The sequence below is a fragment of the Propithecus coquereli genome, unplaced genomic scaffold (assembly GCF_000956105.1).
Source record: "Propithecus coquereli isolate 6110/MARCELLA unplaced genomic scaffold, Pcoq_1.0 Scaffold217, whole genome shotgun sequence".
Taxonomy (NCBI): Eukaryota; Metazoa; Chordata; class Mammalia; order Primates; family Indriidae; genus Propithecus; species Propithecus coquereli.
The window spans coordinates 3,569,358-3,590,401 of record NW_012146856.1 but is presented as its reverse complement, the minus strand read 5'-3'; the positions used below and the strand labels follow the sequence as shown (position 1 = coordinate 3,590,401).

Sequence of the window (21,044 nt, the reverse complement as noted above, 5' to 3'; positions counted from 1 at the left end):
GTTGACATTGTCTTGCAATCAATGGTGTCTTAGATTTGATGAAATAGGATATTTGTAGGAAATTATGTGTCTGGGTAATTTTCCCTATGTTACTTTACGAAATCATAGACGGTTACATCTTTTTCTAATACTGTGTCCCTCCCCTCATCATACTCCCACCATATATAGTGGTCTGTGGGCTTTTCCTGAACACCTTAGGGCCGTCGGACCAGCTGTTCCAGAGTCTGGAAAGCTCCCGGCCCCCGCCCACCTGTTCCCCACAGGCTGGCTCCTTCAGGTCACACAATCTCAGCTTAACTGTCACTCCCTTGGAGAAGCCTGCTGACCACCCAATCTAAATCAGCTCTACACATTACCCAGTTTTATTTTCATCAAAGCATTTACCCTGATATCGTCATTTGTTTGTCTCTTTCCTTACTAAAAGCATAGACTCCGGAGAGCAGAGACCTCTCCTACCTTGTTCAATACCATATCCCCAGCCCCAGAATAGAGCCTGACACTGGGTGGGTGCCCAAAGATTTCTAGAATAAACACTTTAGAAAAACAAGCTATGGGCATAATGTCTAATCATTTAGTAAGTATGTTTCAAATTTATAAAGAGTATTTCTTCCCTATTTTTCTATGACAAAGCATCTCATATGTATAATGAATTATTTGTTAGGAAGATCCAATTCTGATTGCTATCCAGTCAAATATAATTTTAGAAATATACTAATAGCATTTACCAAATATAATTTCTATAGCATGAAACAAGTCATACCATCTTTAATTCATTTATACATAGTCCAAATTTACCTATTCTTGACCAGAAATGATATCAAACAGGTGGCAAATAAGGATGAAAACAAAAAGGTTATTTCACAAATTTAAAAGAGTAATTACCCTCAGCTTTTTAAATTTTAAGAGTAGTGGTCTCTCCTGAAGGAGTGATGAAGTTAAAATTACTGTTTATATTTATAATTTTATTACCTACAGCTCAACTAAAAGAGTTAACTCAAATAGTTTATTCGATATCGCAGAACATCTGACAAAAACTACAATGAACAACTGTCAGCTCCCTGAATACTCGCGTTTCCCATGTATGACCGAGGATAAAATGAAAAGGCTGAAATACTGAAAAAGTCTATTTGTCTGCTTTGTTTTTATTCAAAAAAAAGCCCATGATTCTTTGGGAGGAAATACAAGATTGCTTTATAGTCGGATCATAATTTCCATAATCTCTGTAATAACCATAAATTCCAAAGGTTCTGCTCTCCCCATCCCAATTCACCTTTGGCACCTACACAAGAAATGTCACTTCTGACAAAGGGCGGAAAGTGTGCTGAATCCTGGGCTTTTATCACAGTGCTCCTTTCTGATGAAAATGTTTCTGATTGCTGAATTTAGAATACTGATACAGTAAGAAAGATTAACAATATCTCGTCAATGAAAATCTTTTTCTAACTAACAATATGGCTATCTTAGAAAAGACTGATATTAGAAACAGCAGCCAATTCTCAGAAGTAAAGGGGCAATGGCTTATCTTATCTTCCCCCACTTCTTCTAATTTTAGAGGAGGATCGCAGAGCAGTTCTATGAGAGGTAGCAGAAGGTCTGGCATAGGCTCTGGCTTCATGAGTTCAGAAGACAATTTTAACTCATCCCATCTTTCAGGAGAATTTGTGTGATACTTCAAGAAACAAAAGAGGCTCACTCAACCTCTGCATGCAGAGTGACAATGATCAGGAAGACAGATGCATCAGTCACTAGTGGAGAAGGAGGGGCCTAACCCAGGACTGGCAAGTAGGAGAGGACGTAGCCAAAGAACTTAAAAAAAAATCTGATTAGAAAAGTGGGTCATTTATAAAGTGTACTACTCTTGAGTATTCACTTAGTCTAACAAAAAAAGTTCCTACACAAAAATTGGGATGCTACAGGAGAAAAACAGCCAACATGGGCTATAATTGGCCAACACTTAAATATGAAGAAAACAACTCAACTTGCATTTTTCATATGTAAGGAGGATTCATAAGCTTGATAGTGACCTATTTGGCACAATTCAAATTCATTTTTTTAGCTATGCTCCAGATCCACAGGGTATTGCCAAGAAATTTATCCAAAAAATCTGTGGATTTTTCAGTATCATTAGAGCTTAATGGATGTTTCCCATTACCACTGCTACACTGATAACGCTGGGGAGGGGAGGCCTTACTCCACTCTCCTCTTCCAAAACCTAATAAAATAAAACATTTTTATTTCAAAACAAAAGATCTGGGAATGTTATAAAACTAGGAACAAAATAAGATGCTATGACATTACTTTTTCTATGTAATTAACATTCGACTGCTTCCTACCTGTAGCACTACATATACAGTTAAGCTTTTGGGACGGAGGGAAGAAACTCCGAACCCTCCTGACAGAGCAGCCATTCCGTGCATGGACAAGGGCTTATTTCTTCTACCAGCCACCGAGTCGCAGATATTTTCCCCATTTAAAGAAGTATGCAGGAACAAGGCTGGGGAGAGCAGGAAGCACAGCCAAGGAGTCAACTGTAGTCTTCTCTTTACCAACCCAGCCCCTGTGTCCTAAGTGGCAACTGACTTCATCCACCGTCTTGGCATTCACAGTAAGCAACATCTTTCTCTAAAACTTTTCTTGTTCTTGCTGCTTTTCTTGCCATTCTTGTCTTTGTTTTCTGACATCTTCTTTGCTCTGATTTCTCTCATTAGGTCAAAGAACACCTTGGGGTGGGGAGGAAGGGGTGAAAAGAATAGAGAAGAAAAGGCCATTTAATGATTTAATGAAACAATTCAACTAAGCAGGATATGCGATTACATTTCAAAGCATAAAGCCAAATTTATTTTTATAAGCCATATGCCAACAAAAACAAAGGATCTGAGTAAATAAGAATAATTAACTCTAAAAGCATATTCTAATTATACAAAGTAAACACCTCTGCACATATCATACAACTGGCCAAACTACGGACAGAACCATCATAGGGCTACTACTATTCAACAGCTAATTTCAGAATGATAGTCTTTTCTGTGGTAAGTACGATGAAGGGTGAAACATGTGTTTTGCATAGAGCAAATCTACAGCTTTGTGAAATTCACAAATATCGAGAGTGACAATAGCAATCAGATTTTCTAGCATTTCCAACCACCAGAAAAGAATGACAGGAGGATCTGCTACTAGGTGCTCTATACACCTCTGTATCTTACTTAATCCTTACAAAACCCTACAAAGGTTGGAATATCACTGTGCAAGAACCTTTCCCAGTGTAAGGGCACAACAGCAGCCAAGGGCAGACAGAGGGTGGGGGAAGGAGGCATACACCAGCGAACACTGAGGCTCCTGCACTGTGAAGCTGGGGCAAGGGAGGGAGCCAGGTGTCCTTTCTGCCACAGCGTCCCCCCCAGGTACACCCTCCCACCCCAATTCTCAGGAACAACCGCTCCTCCATTCCTTGTGATGTCAGCTGAAAGGAATTTTATCAAGAACCGATGAGACTTGTCCTCTGAATGTCAGTGTGTTACTTAGATACGATTATCTTTGTCATGGTAGTTTGGGTTTTGCCCTCTGCTACCAGCAATCATGCCAGAGAGCTGATTATATGAGCAGACAAAATATGCCTCCTACAGAGAGACAGCTGAGATTTCTCACAGAGAAAGATGGAGATGGACAGTGTGAGACTGAGCATAGGCTTTTATCTTTGGACATTCACACAAAACCACAAGCTGCTATCTTTACTTTCACGGACATTCCTCTCGGTGAACAGCAAGACCAGGCTTCTGGAGTGCGGGACCCCACGTGCATTTGCACCAGCTCCAGGCCCAGGGGGATCGGGCTGACCCCAGCACCCGGCTCGGCAACCCCTGAGGAAAGAACACTGCCCAGAACAGCAACAGTGAACAGCTTCAAACCTTACAGCTCTTCCCTTTGTCCTGCAGCAAAAGGCAGGAGGAGGGGAATGGACCTCGTCCAACTAAAATGATGACAAAGTTGTTCAGGGGCTGATCTTATCACATCTTTCATGTAAATCCTTTACGAGTGAATACAATGCTGCCAGTCATAAGTTTCTGCTGGTTCCAGTTTGGCAGGTCAAGCTGGTCCGGTGGAGGAGGGGAGATGACAAGCTGCTGTAGACAGCCCCCTCGCTCAACCCCACCCCATCCAAAAAGTACACATCGACAGTTTCAAGCTGACAAAGTCTTCTTGATTTTTTAAAAATGAAGTATATGTCTGGATTTCCTGTGTGTTTCCCACAGCTAGGAAATAATTTGATAGAAGGAAAGATTTTGAGTAGCGTAAGAATCAACATAAGAGTCGAGATAATAATTCAAAGAAAAAGTAGAGGATTATAAACCTCACATTGTATCACACTGAGGATAACTAAACAGATTTATGTTGTAGGTGCTGCCAAAGTGCTTCTAAGTGATCGCCTTCTAATACCAACATTCTTGATACTGATGTTGTGCTGGCACCATTTCGAGCTAACAGAAAGCTTGGTTAAAAATCCCATCGGGTAAGAAGCAAAGGCGTATTATTCCCCACAGGAAGGAGGGCAGAAGAAGGGATGTGGGAGATTTGGATGTGAAGCTGCAGAACACACCCACTGTCGGCTGCCAAGCTGATACGTGTTTAGATGACACAAGAGTGTGGATCGTGAAGTAAGAGCTAACGACCAAGGTGAAGGCAGAAGGGAGAGCCTCATCTTTAAGGTTTAACTTAAAGATTCTAGCTGTGTGGCAACCACCTGGAACCTTAATTAAAAAAAGAAAAAACTAGGTTTAACAATAGCAATCCCCTATAGGCGGGTTTTCAAATTATCAACATTCATCATTGTCAAGAGATTTGAATGGGAAAGGACGCTGGGGATGAGATAAGAGAGAGAAAGGAGATCCCACAAAGTTGATTCCTGAGAGCGAGCGAATACTGCTTGGAGACTAAACGATAAAGACAGAACACCTTGGCTCTGTCAGTGAACAGTAAGGTGAAAAGAATAAATCTAACCAATAACTCGGTGAGAGCAAAATCAAGAAACTCCATGTTTCTTCCCAGGCCGCCTTCAGGGGAACCTCAGGAGCAGCAGCCCAGCAGGGCCAGCCCCACCCCTGAGGAGCACAGGCTGCCTTAGGCAGAGAGGAAGCTCGTTCTGCCCCTCCCTCCAGCACGGTCTCCACGCGCCAGGGGCCATCCTGTCGCACTTCCCAGGACTATGCCACATTCTGCATGCTCTAAAGCCGCCTCATGACAAAGCGAAGGGTCCCCAGTTGTTTTACATACAGGGTCAAATCCTCTCAATGTTTCTCATGACAACGGCTTACACATGTGCAGAAGTCAGATTGTGCGCAGCTCCCATAAGTGGTTCCCACAAAACAAACAGGTGAGATATCTGCATTCTGCTGTTTCTCAAGGCTGTTTCCAAGAACCGCTCGGAGCGTGTGCCTACCTTGTCCACGTTGGCACGCGTCTTAGCCGACGTCTCCACGTACTGCACGCCCCACTCTTCGGCTTTACTCCTGGCCTCCTCGATGGGCACCTGCCTCCGCTCCTCTAAGTCAGACTTGTTTCCCACAACGAGCAGTGGGATTTTATCTTCCTCAGACTTGACACGGAGGATCTGCTCCCTGAGGCGTTACATCAAAAATACAACAGCTAAGAAAGCTAGTGTATAAACTCGGGTTTTGAGGACCCCCCTGAAATAAAAGGCTTTCCTAAGGCAGAAGAAGAAATTGCCACACTCGGGGCATGTTCCAAGGAAGCACTAGAGGCAGTGATAAACTAGACAAGTGTTTTCAAAGTCCGGCTCTCCGTCTGCCTGCATCAGAATCACCTGAGGTGCTCGTTACAAATGTAGATTTCCGGGCTCAACAGTCCTACAAAAATAGATGTCTGGACAGGAGCCCAGGATGCTGCATTCCAGCGGGGGCCCCAATTTACACTTACATACACAAGAAAAAGAAAAAAAAACCTGAATCTCTGGGATAAAAACAAGCTAAAAGAAGAATCACCATAAAATGCTTAATAATTCCCCTTTAAAAAACAGTGTGATTTCTCACTCTGCGAGGCCGAGGCGGGCGGATTGTTTGAGCTCAGGAGTTCGAAACCAGCCTGAGCAAGAGCGAGACCCCGTCTTTACTAAAAATAGAAAGAAATTAATTGGACAACTAAAAATATATAGAAAAAATTAGCCGGGCATGCTACAGGCGCATGCCTGTAGTCCCAGCTACTCGGGAGGCTGAGGCAGGAGGATCGCTTGAGCCCAGGAGTTTGAGGTTGCTGTGAGCTAGGCTGACGCCACCACGGCACTCTAGCCAGGGCAACACAGTGAGACTCTGTCTCAAAAAAAAAAAAAAAAAAACGGTATGATTTCTTTGTGACAGTAAAAGCTATGAAATCCAGTGTTTTTCATACGGAAGATGGCAGCCTATTAGTGGATCACAAAATCAATTTCATGGTCAGAATCTGTAGGGGTTTTTTTTCCCCAGTGAAACAGAATATTACAGACTAGAACAGAACAGAACCATCCAAGGTAATCTCAAATAGCAAAAGTATTGCTTTGTGAAACTTCGGTTTTGATTAAATCTCCATGACTCCCCCACTACACACACACACACACACAAAGTGTCCATTTAGACACAGTAAATGCTATAGGCCTGCGATCCCCAACCCCTAGGCCACAGAGCTCCACACCATCCCCCATGGAAAAACTGTCTTCCATGAAACTTAGGGGGGGGCGCACAGCAGGGCAGGCAAGCAAAGCTTCATCTGTATTTACAGCCGCTCCCCATTGCTCGCATCACCGCCTGAGTTCCATCTCCCCCCCGCCCGCCCTCCATCTGTGGGCAAACTGTCTCCCATGAAACTGGTCCCTGGTGCCAAAAAGGTTGGGGACCGCTGTCAACAGAATAGGGACAGATACCTTTGGCAGTAATCACATTTCAATGGACATTATTTTTCTACTACAAAGAAGAAAAAAATGAAAGGAAAGGAAATACTCCAAGGCCTATGGAAAAGTACTTCAAAAATGTCTTCTCTAAAAATACCCATTAACCTCTACTAAAAATAATCATCTATTCAAAAGTATTAATCAAGATGAAATATTTGAAAAAATCGATTAAACATTACACTTCCATTACTTTGGTCCAATGTGGACATTTCTACTTCTACATTTCAATACATTTCAAAGAGTCCCCTTCAAAAAAATGTATTTTGTAGAGATCTGCATTGATTTTTACATGATATAGGGTAACATTTCACAATAATAAAATTTTTTTTTAAATTTCCATACAGACAATTTAAGTACCAGATATCAAATATTTTAAGACAGACACAAAGAAGAAAAGATACTTGAAAATTGAACCCTACATTTGAATAGGGGGCTAAAACCATGACACATTTATAAATTATGTGATCAATATAAACTATGAACAATAAAAACTCATAGCTTTTTGGTTCATTAGCCTTGCAGAGGCATGTAAAATTAGCTCATTAATAAACATACTGATCCAAAAATGAGAGCACAGAGTTCTGGCCTCTTGTGGCAAGCCTATTTATCTTAGTTCATGAAATATCGTCCAGAAAAAGTGTCCAGGAAGACAGCATATTAACATTTGGCTTTATGCTGGGGCTTTCCCATTTGAAACATACATACAGAAATGCTGTGTTTTAAAACTGCCAACAGGCATAAAGTAAAGTGACTGAGTTAACCACACGGGCTCAGATAATCTACCTGCATTCTTCTGCTTCCAATAGCAGGAGAAACCTGGGCAGCCTGGGACTTTTATTTAAATGTCCAGAGTTCAAGTCAAGAGAATTAACTTCCCCTTCTTTTTTGCTTTACGTATTCATTTGCTCTTTTTCTCGTAAGGATCCCCCTTTTCACATAACAACCAAAACCCTTTCCAAGACGAGACACTGCCGCGACTCTAAGAACGCGTGGATAGCATCCGTGCGCACGTGGTGAGGGGAGAGGACAAGGGACACTCACTGTCTATGCCCTGGATGGGACTGTCCTGTCCAGTACTTCCTTCCTGGTGAGTCACAGAGCAAAGCGGAATCGAAAGGCTCAGTCCAGGGATGAGAATGAGAGAGTGTGCACATCTGTCCTGTTTTATTCTCAAGGAGGCACAAACACAGGACTATGTAGATACACAATTATAAATACATGAGCTGTATTCAAATATGGAAACCTCTAGGGATATCTGAAAAGTCTAAAAATTAATAGGACTTCTCATAATGAGCCCTGGTCATCTAACCGATCACCACATGTGCACTATACTTCCAGAGAACTGAGGGACTCGGTGCGTTGAAGACTGAAAACTCCGCAGCGTGACAGCTGAGGCACTACCTGAGCGCCTCCCACTCGCTCTGCTGCTTCACCTGCCGCACCTCTCGAGGCCTCCCTGGCTCACTGACGCATCCTTATAAATCTTGGGGACATATTTAGCTTCCTCATTTTTGCCTTTGGCTGATCACCTTACTTTCTAACCAGAACTTGCTAAAGAGTGAAAAAATTACTGGTTGTTTTGATTCGGGTTTCCTTTTTAGTTCTCCATTAGACTCTAGATCTGCTTTCTTTCTTTTTAGACATGGTCTCGCTTGGTTGCCTGGGCTAGAGTTAGATCTGCTTCTTAAAATAAAAAGTCATCTGGATAGGTATGTTTATAGGAGAGTAAATTAAAAAAAAACAAAACACAATTGTGTAAGAGAAACAGGAAGGGTGTGGAGTAAAGAGAAAATTACAAAGAAGATAAGAATTATGCCCAAAAGGTTATTTCTTTATAACAAAATGAACTTAAGGTATCTTTAACTGCCACATTTTAAAATGAACGATAGCAGTGAATATTCTACTCACTATGTAAGTACCATGTGCCCGCACTGGGATAGGGTCTGGGGACACGATGTAGGGTAGCCAAGGTTCCTGCCCGCATGAACTTCACAGTCTAACTCATCATCATGTCATGTCATTTTTCAACAACTACATTTTCAGAGAAAGAAACAGAATCCTGATGCTGAGTAAACTCGCCCCTGGTCACAAAGCCAGCAAGTGGTATGACAAGGATTCAAACTAGGTAAAGCCACACTCTCTCCCCTTCACGATGCTAAAAGTCCTTACAGGAAGTGGTAAATGGTCATTCTGACTCATACCTCTCACTCTCCTGCCAATGCTTCATGAACCTCAAAATAGATCAAAATTGTTACTTCTGTAGTAAAATGATAAAAAAGATAAAGACAGTTAACTCTTATCCATCACTGTCTCTCAGGATTTATATGAACAAAATTATAGCTTCTTGAGTATATGGAATAGCTTCATCCTTTTTCAGAAATAACAACATTCTTAAAATAATTTATATTTAGAAATCACAGAATAGGGAAACCCAAAGAGATTACAACAATGATGGACTATAATGTGCCAAGCTTCAGAAAGCCCCAAAAAATTCTTTAGACAGAATTCTTCCTAATAACATACTCAACTCTCTACTGCTATGCTCAGGCCCAAATTCCTTCTAAGACATATGAAAAAAAGGCTTTAGCTCTTTCATTTCAAACATACCTGAATTCGGCAGTTGCTGTGAAGGACTCATGTTCTGTGATTGAGAACACTAGCAGAAAGCCTTCCCCACTCCGAAAGTAGTTGTCTCGAATCGCTGCATAGTCCTCCTGTCCAGCAGTGTCTAGAATATCTATCTGGACTTCTTCTCCATCAAGAACTACTTTCTTTCTATAACTGTCAGCTTTGGTAGGTTCATAGTCTTCTACAAACTGAGGAAATAAACAACAATATCAGTAATTAACAGAGTCTTAAGGGGAATAAAATCTGCCAAAAAATAAAATTCAGTACATGGGTACTTTGCCTACAATCAACCAAGTATTCATTGAGTGTCTATAATTATCACACTATGTATAAGGCACTATAAAATAAGAATAACATTTTATATAACACTTCAGTTCTTTACAGTTCTCGGTTCTACCATTTTTTATTTTGTTTTTAAACAATAGGGGCAGATGAGGAAACCAGGCACAGAGCACAACATTTGGCAATATTATTGTCAGTAAAAAATTATAAAACAAACACAGGCACAAGTGAGAAACGGGAGTTCTTATTCATAATCAACAGAAGTATAAAACCCATCTGGAAAGTAATTTGGCAAGATGTACTAAGAGTCTTAAATAATTATACAACACGACAAACTCCAAATGGGTCAAAGATTATATGTAAAAAAATAAAACCACTGAAGTACTAGAAGAAAATGTGAATGAAACCTTTTTACCATCTTGAAGTAGGCAAGGCCTTTTTAACTGACTCAAAATTCAAAAGCCACATAAGAGCTGATAAACCAGGCTACAACAAAAAGAAACAAACAAACAAAAACTTATATATGGCACAAAGACAAATGACAAACTGGGGAAAAATATTTGAGCCCATTATCAAGAAGAACTAATCTCTTTAATATATAAAAAGTTCCCAGAAACAGAAAAAAAAAAAAAAGTCAACAATCCAATGCGAAAAAGTGGGCAACAGATACAAATAATTCACAGAAACACAAATACACATATCAAACATACAAAAAGATGTTCATATTTACTAATACAGAAGATGAAAATTAAAACTACATTGAGACACAGGGATACCTTCTTGGAGATGTTGCAGGTTCAGTTCCAGACCACCACAAAAAAGCAAATATTGCAACAAAGCAAGCCACATAAGTTTTTGATTTCCAATTGCATACAAAAGTTATGTTTACACTATACCATGGTCTATTAAATGTGTAATAGCATTTTGTCTTAAAAAACAATGTACATGCCTTAATTTAAAAATACTTTATTGCTAACAAATGCTAATGATCATCTGAGCCATTAGCAAGTTATAGTCTTTTTGCTGGTGGTGGGTCTTACCTCGATGTTGATGGTGCTGACTGATCAGAGTGGTGGTTGCTGAAGGCTGGGGTAGCTGTGGTAATTTCTTAAAGTAAGACAATGAAGTTTGTAACACCCATTGACTCTTCCTTTCACGTAAGATTTCTCTGTGGCATGCAATTTTACCCACAGAACTTCTTTAAAAATTGGAGTCAATCCTCTCAAACTCTGCTGCTGCTTTATCAACTAAGTTTGTGTAATATTCTAAATTCTTTGCTTTCATTTCCACAATATTCACAGCATCTTCACCAGGACTAGATTCTATCCAAGAAACCACTTTCTTTGCTCATCCATAAGAAGCAATTCCTCATCCATTCAAGTTTTATCATGAAATTACAGCAATTCAGTCACATGTTCAGGCTCTGCTTCTAATTCTAGTTCTCTTGCTATTTCCACCCCAGTTGCAATTACTTACTCCACTGAAGTCTTGAACCCCTTGAAGTCATCCATGAGGTAGGAACCAACTTCTTTCAAATTCCTATTAATGTTGCTATTTTGATATCCTCCCATGAATCATGAATGTTCTCAATGGAAACTATAGTGAATCCTTTACAGAAAGTTTTCAATTTACTTTGCCCAGATCCATCTGAGGAATCACTATCTATAGCAGCTATACCCTTGAGAAATATATTTCTTAAATAATAAGACATAAAAGTCAAAATTACTCCTTGACCAGGGCTGCAGAATGAATGTTGTTAGCAGGTATGAAAACAACATGAATCTCCTTGAACATGTCCATCAGAGCTCTTGGGTGACAAGGTGCATTGTCAATGAACAGTAATATTTTGAAAGGATTCTTTTTTTTTTTTTTTTTTTTGAGACAGAGTCTCACTCTTTTCCCCGGGCTAGAGTGAGTGCCGTGGCATCAGCCTAGCTCACAGCAACCTCAAACTCCTGGGCTCAAGCAATCCTCCTGCCTCAGCCTCCCAAGTAGCTGGGACTACAGGCATGCGCCACCATGCCCGGCTAATTTCTCTATATATTTTTAGTTGTCCAATTAATTTCTTTCTATTTTTAGTAGAGACCGGGTCTCGCTCTTGCTCAGGCTGGTTTTGAACTCCTGAGCTCAAACAATCCGCCCGCCTCGGCCTCCCAGAGAGCTAGGATTACAGGCGTGAGCCACCGCGCCTGGCCTGAAAGGATTCTTTCCTTCTGAGCAGGAGGTCTCAATAGTGGGCTTAAAATACTCAGTAAACCATGCTGTAAATAGACGTGCTATCATTCAGGCTTTGTTCTTCCATTTATAGAGCATAGGCAGAGTAGATTTAGCATCTACCATTAGCCAATGGTAAATAAGCATTGGCTTCAACTTAAAGTCACCAGCTACATTAGCCCCTAATAAAAGAGCCAACCTATCCTTTGAAGCTTTGAGGCCAGGCATTGACTTGCTCCTCTCTAGCTATGAAAGTCCTACAGGGCATCTTCTTCCAATAGAAGGCTATTACAGCTACCTTGAACATCTGTTGCTTAGTGTAGCCACCTTTACTGATGATCTTAGGTCTTCTGGCTAACTTGCTGCAGCCTCTACATCAGCACTTGCTATTTCATGTTGTACTTTATGTTATGGAGATGGCTTCTTTCCTTAAACCTCACGAACTGACTTCTGCTAGCTTCAAACTCCTCTTCTGCAGCTTCCTCACCTCTCTCAGCCTTCACAGAACTGAAGAGAGTTGGGGCTTTGCTCTGGATTAGGCTTTGGCTTAAGGGAATATAGTGGCTGGTTTGACCTTCTATCCAGACCACTGAAACTTTCTCTATACCAGCAATAAGGCTGTTTTTCTTTCTTATCATTCATGTGTTCACTGGAGTAGCACTTTTAATTTCCTTCAAGAACTTTTCCTTTGCATTCATAACTTGGCTTAACTGGCATAAGAGGCCTAGCTTTCAGTCTATCTAGGCTTTCAACATGCCTTCCTGACTAATCTTAATCATTTCTAGCTTTTGATTTAAAGTGAGAAACATGCAACTTTTCCTTTCACTTGAACACTTAGAGGCCACCGTAGGGTTATTAAATTGGCCTAATTTCAATATTGTTATGTCTTGGGAAATAGGCCCGAAGCAAGGGAGAGAGATGAGTGGGGGTGGGGCAGGCGGCCTGCTGGTCAGTGGAGTAGTCAGAACATGCAGGACGTGTATTGATTAAGCTCACCATCTTAGATGCGCACGAGTCGTGGTGCCCCAGAACAATTACAACAGTAACACCAAGGATCACTGATCACTATTACAGATATAATAATGGAAAAGTTTGAAATATTGTGAGAACTACCAAAATGTGACACAGAGACAAGAAGTGAGCAGGTGCTGTTAGAAAAACAGTACTGATAGAAGACCTGCTCGATGCAGGTTGCCACAAACCTTCAGTCTTTAAAAAAACGCATTATCTGTGGTACATGATAAAGTGAAACATGATAAGATGAGGTATCCCTGCACCATTTTTCACCTATCAGGCTGGAAAAAAATCCAAAAGTCTAACAACATACTCTGGGGAAAAGGAACTCTAGTGCATTGCTAGTGGGAGCAGAGAAAAGGACACAATCTATGGAAAGGAATCTGGCAACACCTGGAAAATGAGAGAAGCACTTATCTCTGTCCCAGCCATCCACTTCTAGGAATCCAATCTATAGAAACACCTGCACACGAACATACAAGGTAATTCATTGGGGCACTGTGTGGAACAGTAAAAGATCAAAAACGTTCCAGATGCTCAGCTTAGGGATCCACATAGCTACCACGTAGCTATAAAAAAATGAGGAAGATACCTGTGTTTGGATATGTAGAGATCTCCAGAATTTAACAGTCTACCTTTTGCATAAGGAAAGTAGAAAGAGTGAAGTTTTATTAATATATATTACTTATATACACATACATATATATTTTTATAGCTACATAGTACTCCTATGTGCGTGTGCGCACGCATGTGCACGTGTGTGTATTTGCCAAAAAGATACCCTGGAGGGAACAAACCAAGCAAATGTAAAGCTGCTAGAAAAACTGAAGTAAATAGCATAACTGAATATTAAATTGGTAATGAAGCTAAAAAGAAAAAGAATTTAACTAATGCAAGACACTTTAGAACAGAGTATTTTAATAGAATGCATCTCACTTAAAAAGACTAAGGACAAAGAAATTTCAAAGTAATGCTAAACTTACCTCAGTGGTTATACTATTTAGTAACAATGATATTAATATTTCAAAGCTATTTTCTTTATATTGTGTTGTATATCAAATAAGTACTCTCAGAAATCAAAGAATCCAGAAAAAAGCAAATTAATGACAACCATGTACCATTAAAATTGAACTGGTGCTGGTATAACCGGATACCCCCATGCAAAAGCATGTATTTGGGCCCCCACTTCTTACTACACACAAAAATTAACTCAAAGTGGATCAAAGATCTAAATGTAAGAGCTAAAACCATAAATTCTTAGAAGAAAACATGGGTGTAAATCTTCATGACCTTGGACTTACCAATGGATTCTTAGTTATGACTCCAAAAACACAAACCTGACAAAAGAAAAAATTGGTATCTGGACTTCTTAAAAAATTAAAAACTTTCATGCTACAAAGGACATCATCAAGAAAGTGAAAAGACAACACGGAGAATGGGAGAGAATATTTGTAAATTATGTCTATTAGTGGACTTGTATCCAGAATATATAAAATCTCTTAAAACTCAACAATAAATAACCCAACTCAACAAATAACCCAATTAAAAATTAGGCAAAGGATCTGAATGAACAATTCTCCAAAGAAGATATACAAATGGCCAATATGCATATGAAAATATGCTCAACATCATTGGTCATTAGGGAAATGCAAATTAAAACCACAACGAGGGCCAGGCACGGTGGCTCACGCCTGTAATCCTAGCACTCTGGGTGGCCGAGGCAGGAGGATCCCTCGAGGTCAGGAGTTCGAGACCAGCCTGAATAAGAGCGAGACCCCGTCTCTACTAAAAATAGAGAAAAATTAGCTGGACAACTAAAAATATATGTAGAAAAAATTAGCCGGGCATGGTGGCACATGCCTGTAGTCCCAGCTACTTGGGAGGCTGAGGCAGGAGGATCACTTGAGCCCAGGGGTTTGAGGTTGCTGTGAGCTAGGCTTACGCCATGGCACTCTAGCCAGGGCAACAGAGCGAGACTCTGTCTCAAAAAAAGAAAAAAACCACAATGAGATACCACTTCACACCCACTAGGATGGCTATAATAAAAAAGATGGACAATGACAGGTGTTGACAAGAATGTGAAGAAGGTGGAATATACTGCTGGTGGGACTGTAAAATGGTGTGGCTCCTGTGGAAACAATTTTGCAGTTCCTCAAAGAATTATACATAGAGCTACCATATGACCCAGCAATTTCGCACCTAGGTATATACCCAAGAGAATTTAAGACGTATGTCTACACAAACACTTGTACATAAATATGCACAGCAACATTATTCATAACACCCAAAAAGCAGAAACCCAAATGTCCATCAGTTGGTAAATGGAAAAACAAAATGTGGCAGATCCAGACAGTGGAATATTATTCAGTCCTAAAAAGCAATGAAGTACTGATTTATGCTACAATATGGATGAACCTTGACAGGTCATGGTAAGTGAAAAAAGCTAGACACAGAAGGTCACATATATAAGCCTATTTATATGAAAAATCCAGAATACACAAATCCACGGAGACAGAAAGTAGACTAGTCGTTCCCCAGGCTGAAGAAGGAGGAATGGGAAAGTGACTGCTGTGCCACAACATGGAAGAACTTCTAAAACATTACGCTGCAAGAAGCCAGACATAAAGGCCATGTATTGTATGATTCCATTTATATGAAATGTCCAGAATAGGCAGAAAGTGATTGCCAGATACCAGGGGTGGGACAGGGATAAGCAGTAATGGGGAATGGCTGCTAATATGTAGGGTTTTGTTTTTTTGGTTTTTTTGAGCAATGAAAATAATCTAAAATTAGATAATGGTGATTGGTGCACATCTGTATGAATATACAAAAAAAATTAAATTTTATACTTTAAAAGAGTGAATTTCATGGTATGTGAATTATGTCTTAATAAAGCTGTGATTTAAAATTGTTTTAATTTAAAAATGGAATTGAAAATATCATAATGAACTTGAGGTTTCTTTGAGGAATACTATCAAAAAGACCCTTGTATTGTCAATTAACAGCTATGAATTCAAATGATTTAAAATCAAAAACAAAAATACCAAGACATATTTAGTACTACGTGACCTTAAAGGTGTGCTAATAAATTATCTTCAGATTGAGAAAATGTTAAAATGTGCCTATGCTTCAAAGGTGTCCTTCTTTTAACTTCTTTCCAAAGAGACAGACACATGACCAACCCCCCCCACCCCACCAAAACCACAACCGTCCCCTGAAAAATCTCTGAATTCTACCATAAAGCATCTCAACCATATATTTCTGAGCTCCCAAGGGTAAAACCAGCCAGAGTTCCACTGATTCCTTTGACACTGTGCTCAGAGAAAAGTATGCTGATTACTAGAACATTCCATTATAACCCTGATGTTTACATTTTGGGACTAGAAATAGAAAATCACCAAACTCTTTGTATCCATTAACACAAACCATACATACTCCCGATTGGCCTTGCAGGGCTACATGGGATTCGATTCCAGATGCCCAAGACACACGAATCTAAAACGAACTTCCTGCAGACCTCTTATTGAGCTGTATCTAAGCCGACTATGCTGGAGACCAAAAGTCTCAAGTTTTGCTGCCAAAGTCTAGCCATCCCCAATCTCACTTTCCCAGAAAAGGCAAAAAGCTCAAAGTCTTCAAAAGTATGTTGGGCCAAGGATAAAAAGGTTAAAGTCTCCGATTGCCACCACCCTGGCAGTTTCCGCCAAATTTTCTCAAAGTCAGAACTTGGACAAGAATAAAGACTTCTGGGACTGTGGCTTCTTCCAAAATCCAATTTTCATGAGAATTCCATCCTATAAGCCATAAATTTTTTAACCTAAGGGGAAAGCACTGGAGCATGAACAGAGTTCGGGCGGCCCGTGAGACTTTAGACAACTGGCATCCCTCACTATAGCACTCGGTTTCCTTCCTATGAAATCAGGCTCGACTAGGTGATCTCCCAGGAGTTACCACATCTGGCCACACGTCAAAATCACCAGGAGAACGTCATAAAAATAAAGAGTCTCACTTCTCAACTCCACAAATTTTATTCAGAAGGTATTTTTTAAAAAAGGTCAGGAGATTCTATGATCAGCTAAGTTGGGAATCACGGCTATAGTCTCTTTGAGCTCTAAAATTATGATTCTGGAACTATCTTGTCCAATATAGTAAGCACAAGCCACATTTCAAGTGTACAACAACCACAGCTACCTCTAATCCTATCTCTCTGATCCTAATTCCCCTTCTCACCGTCTTTTCCCCAGCCTCTGTTACAGAAGAAAAAGAGGAAACATTCAGTAACCAAATTATAGATTAAGGAAATTATGATTTTAGAATGATTCTGTCCAATATAGTAGCTTCTAGCCACATTTCAAGCATACAATAGTCACGTGTATCGCACAGTTTAGATATAGAACATTTTCATGATTGCAGAAGGTTCCATTCCACAGCTAAAGACTCTCTCAAACACACATCACTTCATCTCTATTCCTTCCTTGCCCTGTTTTTATTACACCATTTCTTCAATAACTGGCACTTTCCAGTCCTCAAATATGTTAGTTAGCCCATGAGAAACATAGACTAAGGTCAAGCGCAACTTCCCCTGGTCTCTATGGAGAAACTAGGAGTAAGAGAAAAAACTCTTGACTCTTCTGTATGCATATATTCCCCTCCTCTCTTGCCACACACACACATACATACCATAATAAAAATGAAACACCCAGACGAGGCTCTCCTAGTCTCCTATGGTGTCAACAGCAGTGCTGAGCAGAACAGATGCTAGTTTCAAAGTAGATTTGGGCTGGATCTGAACTTGCTCTTGGACTGGGCATCTTGCGACCTATCACCTACAATGTATGTCGGGGAATCTTCCCTCCTCTGATCTGCCACAGCTCTGCCTCTACTACAGGGGTTTCTCAACAACAGCAGTATCGACATTTTGTACCAGCTAATTCTTTACTGGGGGGTGGGAGCTGCATGCTAGGAGTTTAGCAGCATCCCTGGCCTCTACTCACTACATGCTAGCAGTACCCTCGCCCAGGTGTGACAGTCTCCACGCTTTGCCAAATATTCTCTGGGGAGACAAAATCCCTCTCCCCACCTGTTAACAACTACTTCTCCAATCCTACCTCCCTAATTCAAATTCCCCTCCTTACCCTCTCCTCTTTTCCCCAACCTCTGTTACAGGGAAAAAAAATTAATAAGAAACTTCTATTAAGCAAATTACAAGTTTTTAAGCAAAAACAAACAAACAAAAAACTTCCAAAGCAGACTTCTCAACTTGCCTCTCTTCTTTTATGCAAAAATGTTTTGAGTGAATTCAGCAGATTCTATGAGATTTACCAATTTTGGCCCCTAGGATAAGACAAAGAAAAGCAGGCATCAAATACAAAAGCTTCTTGTTATAAAACATAGGGAGTATGGCTCAGGAGGAGATGCAGGTTTTGGTCTGAAGCTTATTCATTTCGGAGGCCCCTTCTCAAAAGAATACAAAATTATACATATAATACTGGATACAAAAATAAATCTTTATCTAGAATGAGAAAAGAAATCATAATCTATTATAAAGTTTTAAAGATAAATACTGTGGCAAACACACCCCAGGTGACCCTCAGTGAGGGGAATATGGTGACAGCTAAGAGATTACCCCCAATTCTACTTCATCACTGCAGACTCTGTCTTAGCTGACTGCAGACTCCTGCCGACTTGAAGCGGCACGCTGCCACGGTGTAAGCTGCCCATGGAGGGCCATGTGACAGGGAACTGTGGGCAGCCTTTAGAAGCTGAGGGCCTATGTCTACATTCATGAGGAACTGAACTCTGCCAACAATCTGGAAGTTTGGAAAAGGACCCTGAGCCTCAGACAACGTCACAGCCCCAGCCGACACGTTGACTGGAACCTTTAGGGACCTTGAGCAGCGGACTCAGCTAAGCCACATTCCCATTCCTGACCCATGAAAACTGTGAGATAATAAATACATGCTGTTTTAACCTGCTAAATTTGTGATTATTTGTCACACGGCAATAGAAAACTAACACAAATAGCACTGACATCACAAAATCTAGCAAAATAATGCAATAGTTTTACTAATTAAACTGCCTGACACGCCTCTGGAATACCTTCTACTTTTTGTTTGCTAGATATTCTTTATCTTGTCATACGCCAATGATTTTAAAATATTTCCTATAGAGAGTAAAAAATAATTTAGTCTTTCCTCTAGCATGGTTAATGAAAATTTCTCTGGTATTGACAGGTGAGAGAAGGTTTTTTCAGCTTCACAACTATATGACATTACTAGTAATGAAAGTTTTAAGACTATTGTCAAATTTAGGAAATCTCTATCGAGCTCTGCTAAAAGAAGCTATAAGATCTGAAAGAACTTTCTGGAGCAATTTCTAGCACCATATGTTTTGACCCTTGACTCTCCACCATCCACACACTTTCAGCGCCAGCTGCCATAGGACGTGTTCATACTGGATCCACCCCAGCCCTGCACCTCCCATCACAATGCTGGTGAGCGAGCACAGTGGGCAGTGGGAATATCCCTACAGCTAGCAATAACTTGACCTCATGCTAAAGTGACTCCAAACCACATAAATATATATCACTATTCCCCAACTAACCTGATCCCTAATTTAACCCCCCTTGGCTAGATGTGGAAAATGCCCATGGCCACTCCAATTGCACCCAACACAAGAGGAAGCAGGACAAAGGGAATGTTTAATGAAAAGAAATTGTGATCTTAACTATTGGTTAACTGTGGTCGCCATACCTTTCTTTTACATTTCACAAAACCGTGTGGATGCAAGCCCAGATTTGCTCCATGAACCCCGGTGCACATGGGGGATGGGCAGAGAAACACAGCTGGAGTAAGGACATTGCTACAGCAGAGGCCATCACGAAGGCAGTCTGCGCCTGGCGTGTCTTACCTCGTCATACATGAACTGAAGAGTCAGGGCCGACTTGCCAACCCCTCCACTGCCAACCATGATCACTTTGTGGAGGGCCAGGGAGCTCTGGCCCTTACTCTTGTTTGCAGCCATCCTGCTGATTTTCCGAGCTTGCAACACACGGACAGAAGACCCAGTTGAAGAGCTGCTGACGACAAAGACAAAGACTTAGAAGAAGTTTGCTTTCTACCCAAATGAAATCAAATGTCATTCATGCCTTCCAGAAAAGCCTAACCCAGACAGCACTCCAACAGAAAAGTAATTCTTCTAGGCTCTGGGAAGATATAAGAGCCCTCCAAAAACTCCGTGTCATTCACCCCAGCAGAGCCAGGGCCAGAGCGAAAGCAAGATGAGAGAGAGGAAACGGGGCACACACCCCACACCTGTGTCACTGGAGGGTGGAGAGGAATCACCACTAAAAACCGTTATTCCCTCAACAAGGCTTCACTGAGGCAGAGTGACCAGACTACCCCAAGTCCCAGTTTCCTAGTTCTACCCCAAGTCATCTGGTGCCACAAAGAACAGCTGGGACCTCAACCTCCAGCTCTTTATCCTCTCTCCTCTCCTTGCCCTTGTACCCTCCACTTCCCAACACACCCACATATGCACACAGACTCACACATTCACATATACACTCAAACACACTCACATATATACACTGGCATATACTCACAGACACACATATACACACAGACTCACACACTGGCATATACACACATTCACACATATACACACAGACTCACACATTCACATATACACTCAAACACACATATACACACGCTCACACATACACACAGACTCACACACTGGCATATACACACACACACTGACATATACACATGGACTCACACACTCACATATACACACAGACTCACACACTGGCACATACACACACACACACACACATACACACAGATTCACACACTGGCATATACACACACACTGACATATACACACAGACACATACATATACACACACACTCACATATACACACAGACTCACACACTGGCATACACACTCACATTCACTGACATATACACA

The 21,044-nt window shown here is 40.8% G+C and overlaps 1 protein-coding gene across 1 annotated transcript in view; it reads right to left on the bottom strand.

Annotated features, from left to right (window-relative positions):
• Positions 1-1,146: 1,146 nt before the first annotated feature.
• Positions 1,147-21,044, bottom strand: part of RALB (v-ral simian leukemia viral oncogene homolog B) — a 40,610-nt gene continuing 20,712 nt past the window's right edge. The window contains exons 2-5 of the mRNA XM_012644688.1: positions 19,982-20,147; positions 9,542-9,750; positions 5,435-5,612; positions 1,147-2,720 (exon numbers count right to left, since the gene is read on the bottom strand). Coding sequence (XP_012500142.1) covers positions 2,601-2,720; positions 5,435-5,612; positions 9,542-9,750; positions 19,982-20,095 — 621 coding nt within the window. The 5' untranslated portion in view covers positions 20,096-20,147 and the 3' untranslated portion in view covers positions 1,147-2,600. The remainder of the gene's footprint in view (positions 2,721-5,434; positions 5,613-9,541; positions 9,751-19,981; positions 20,148-21,044) is intronic.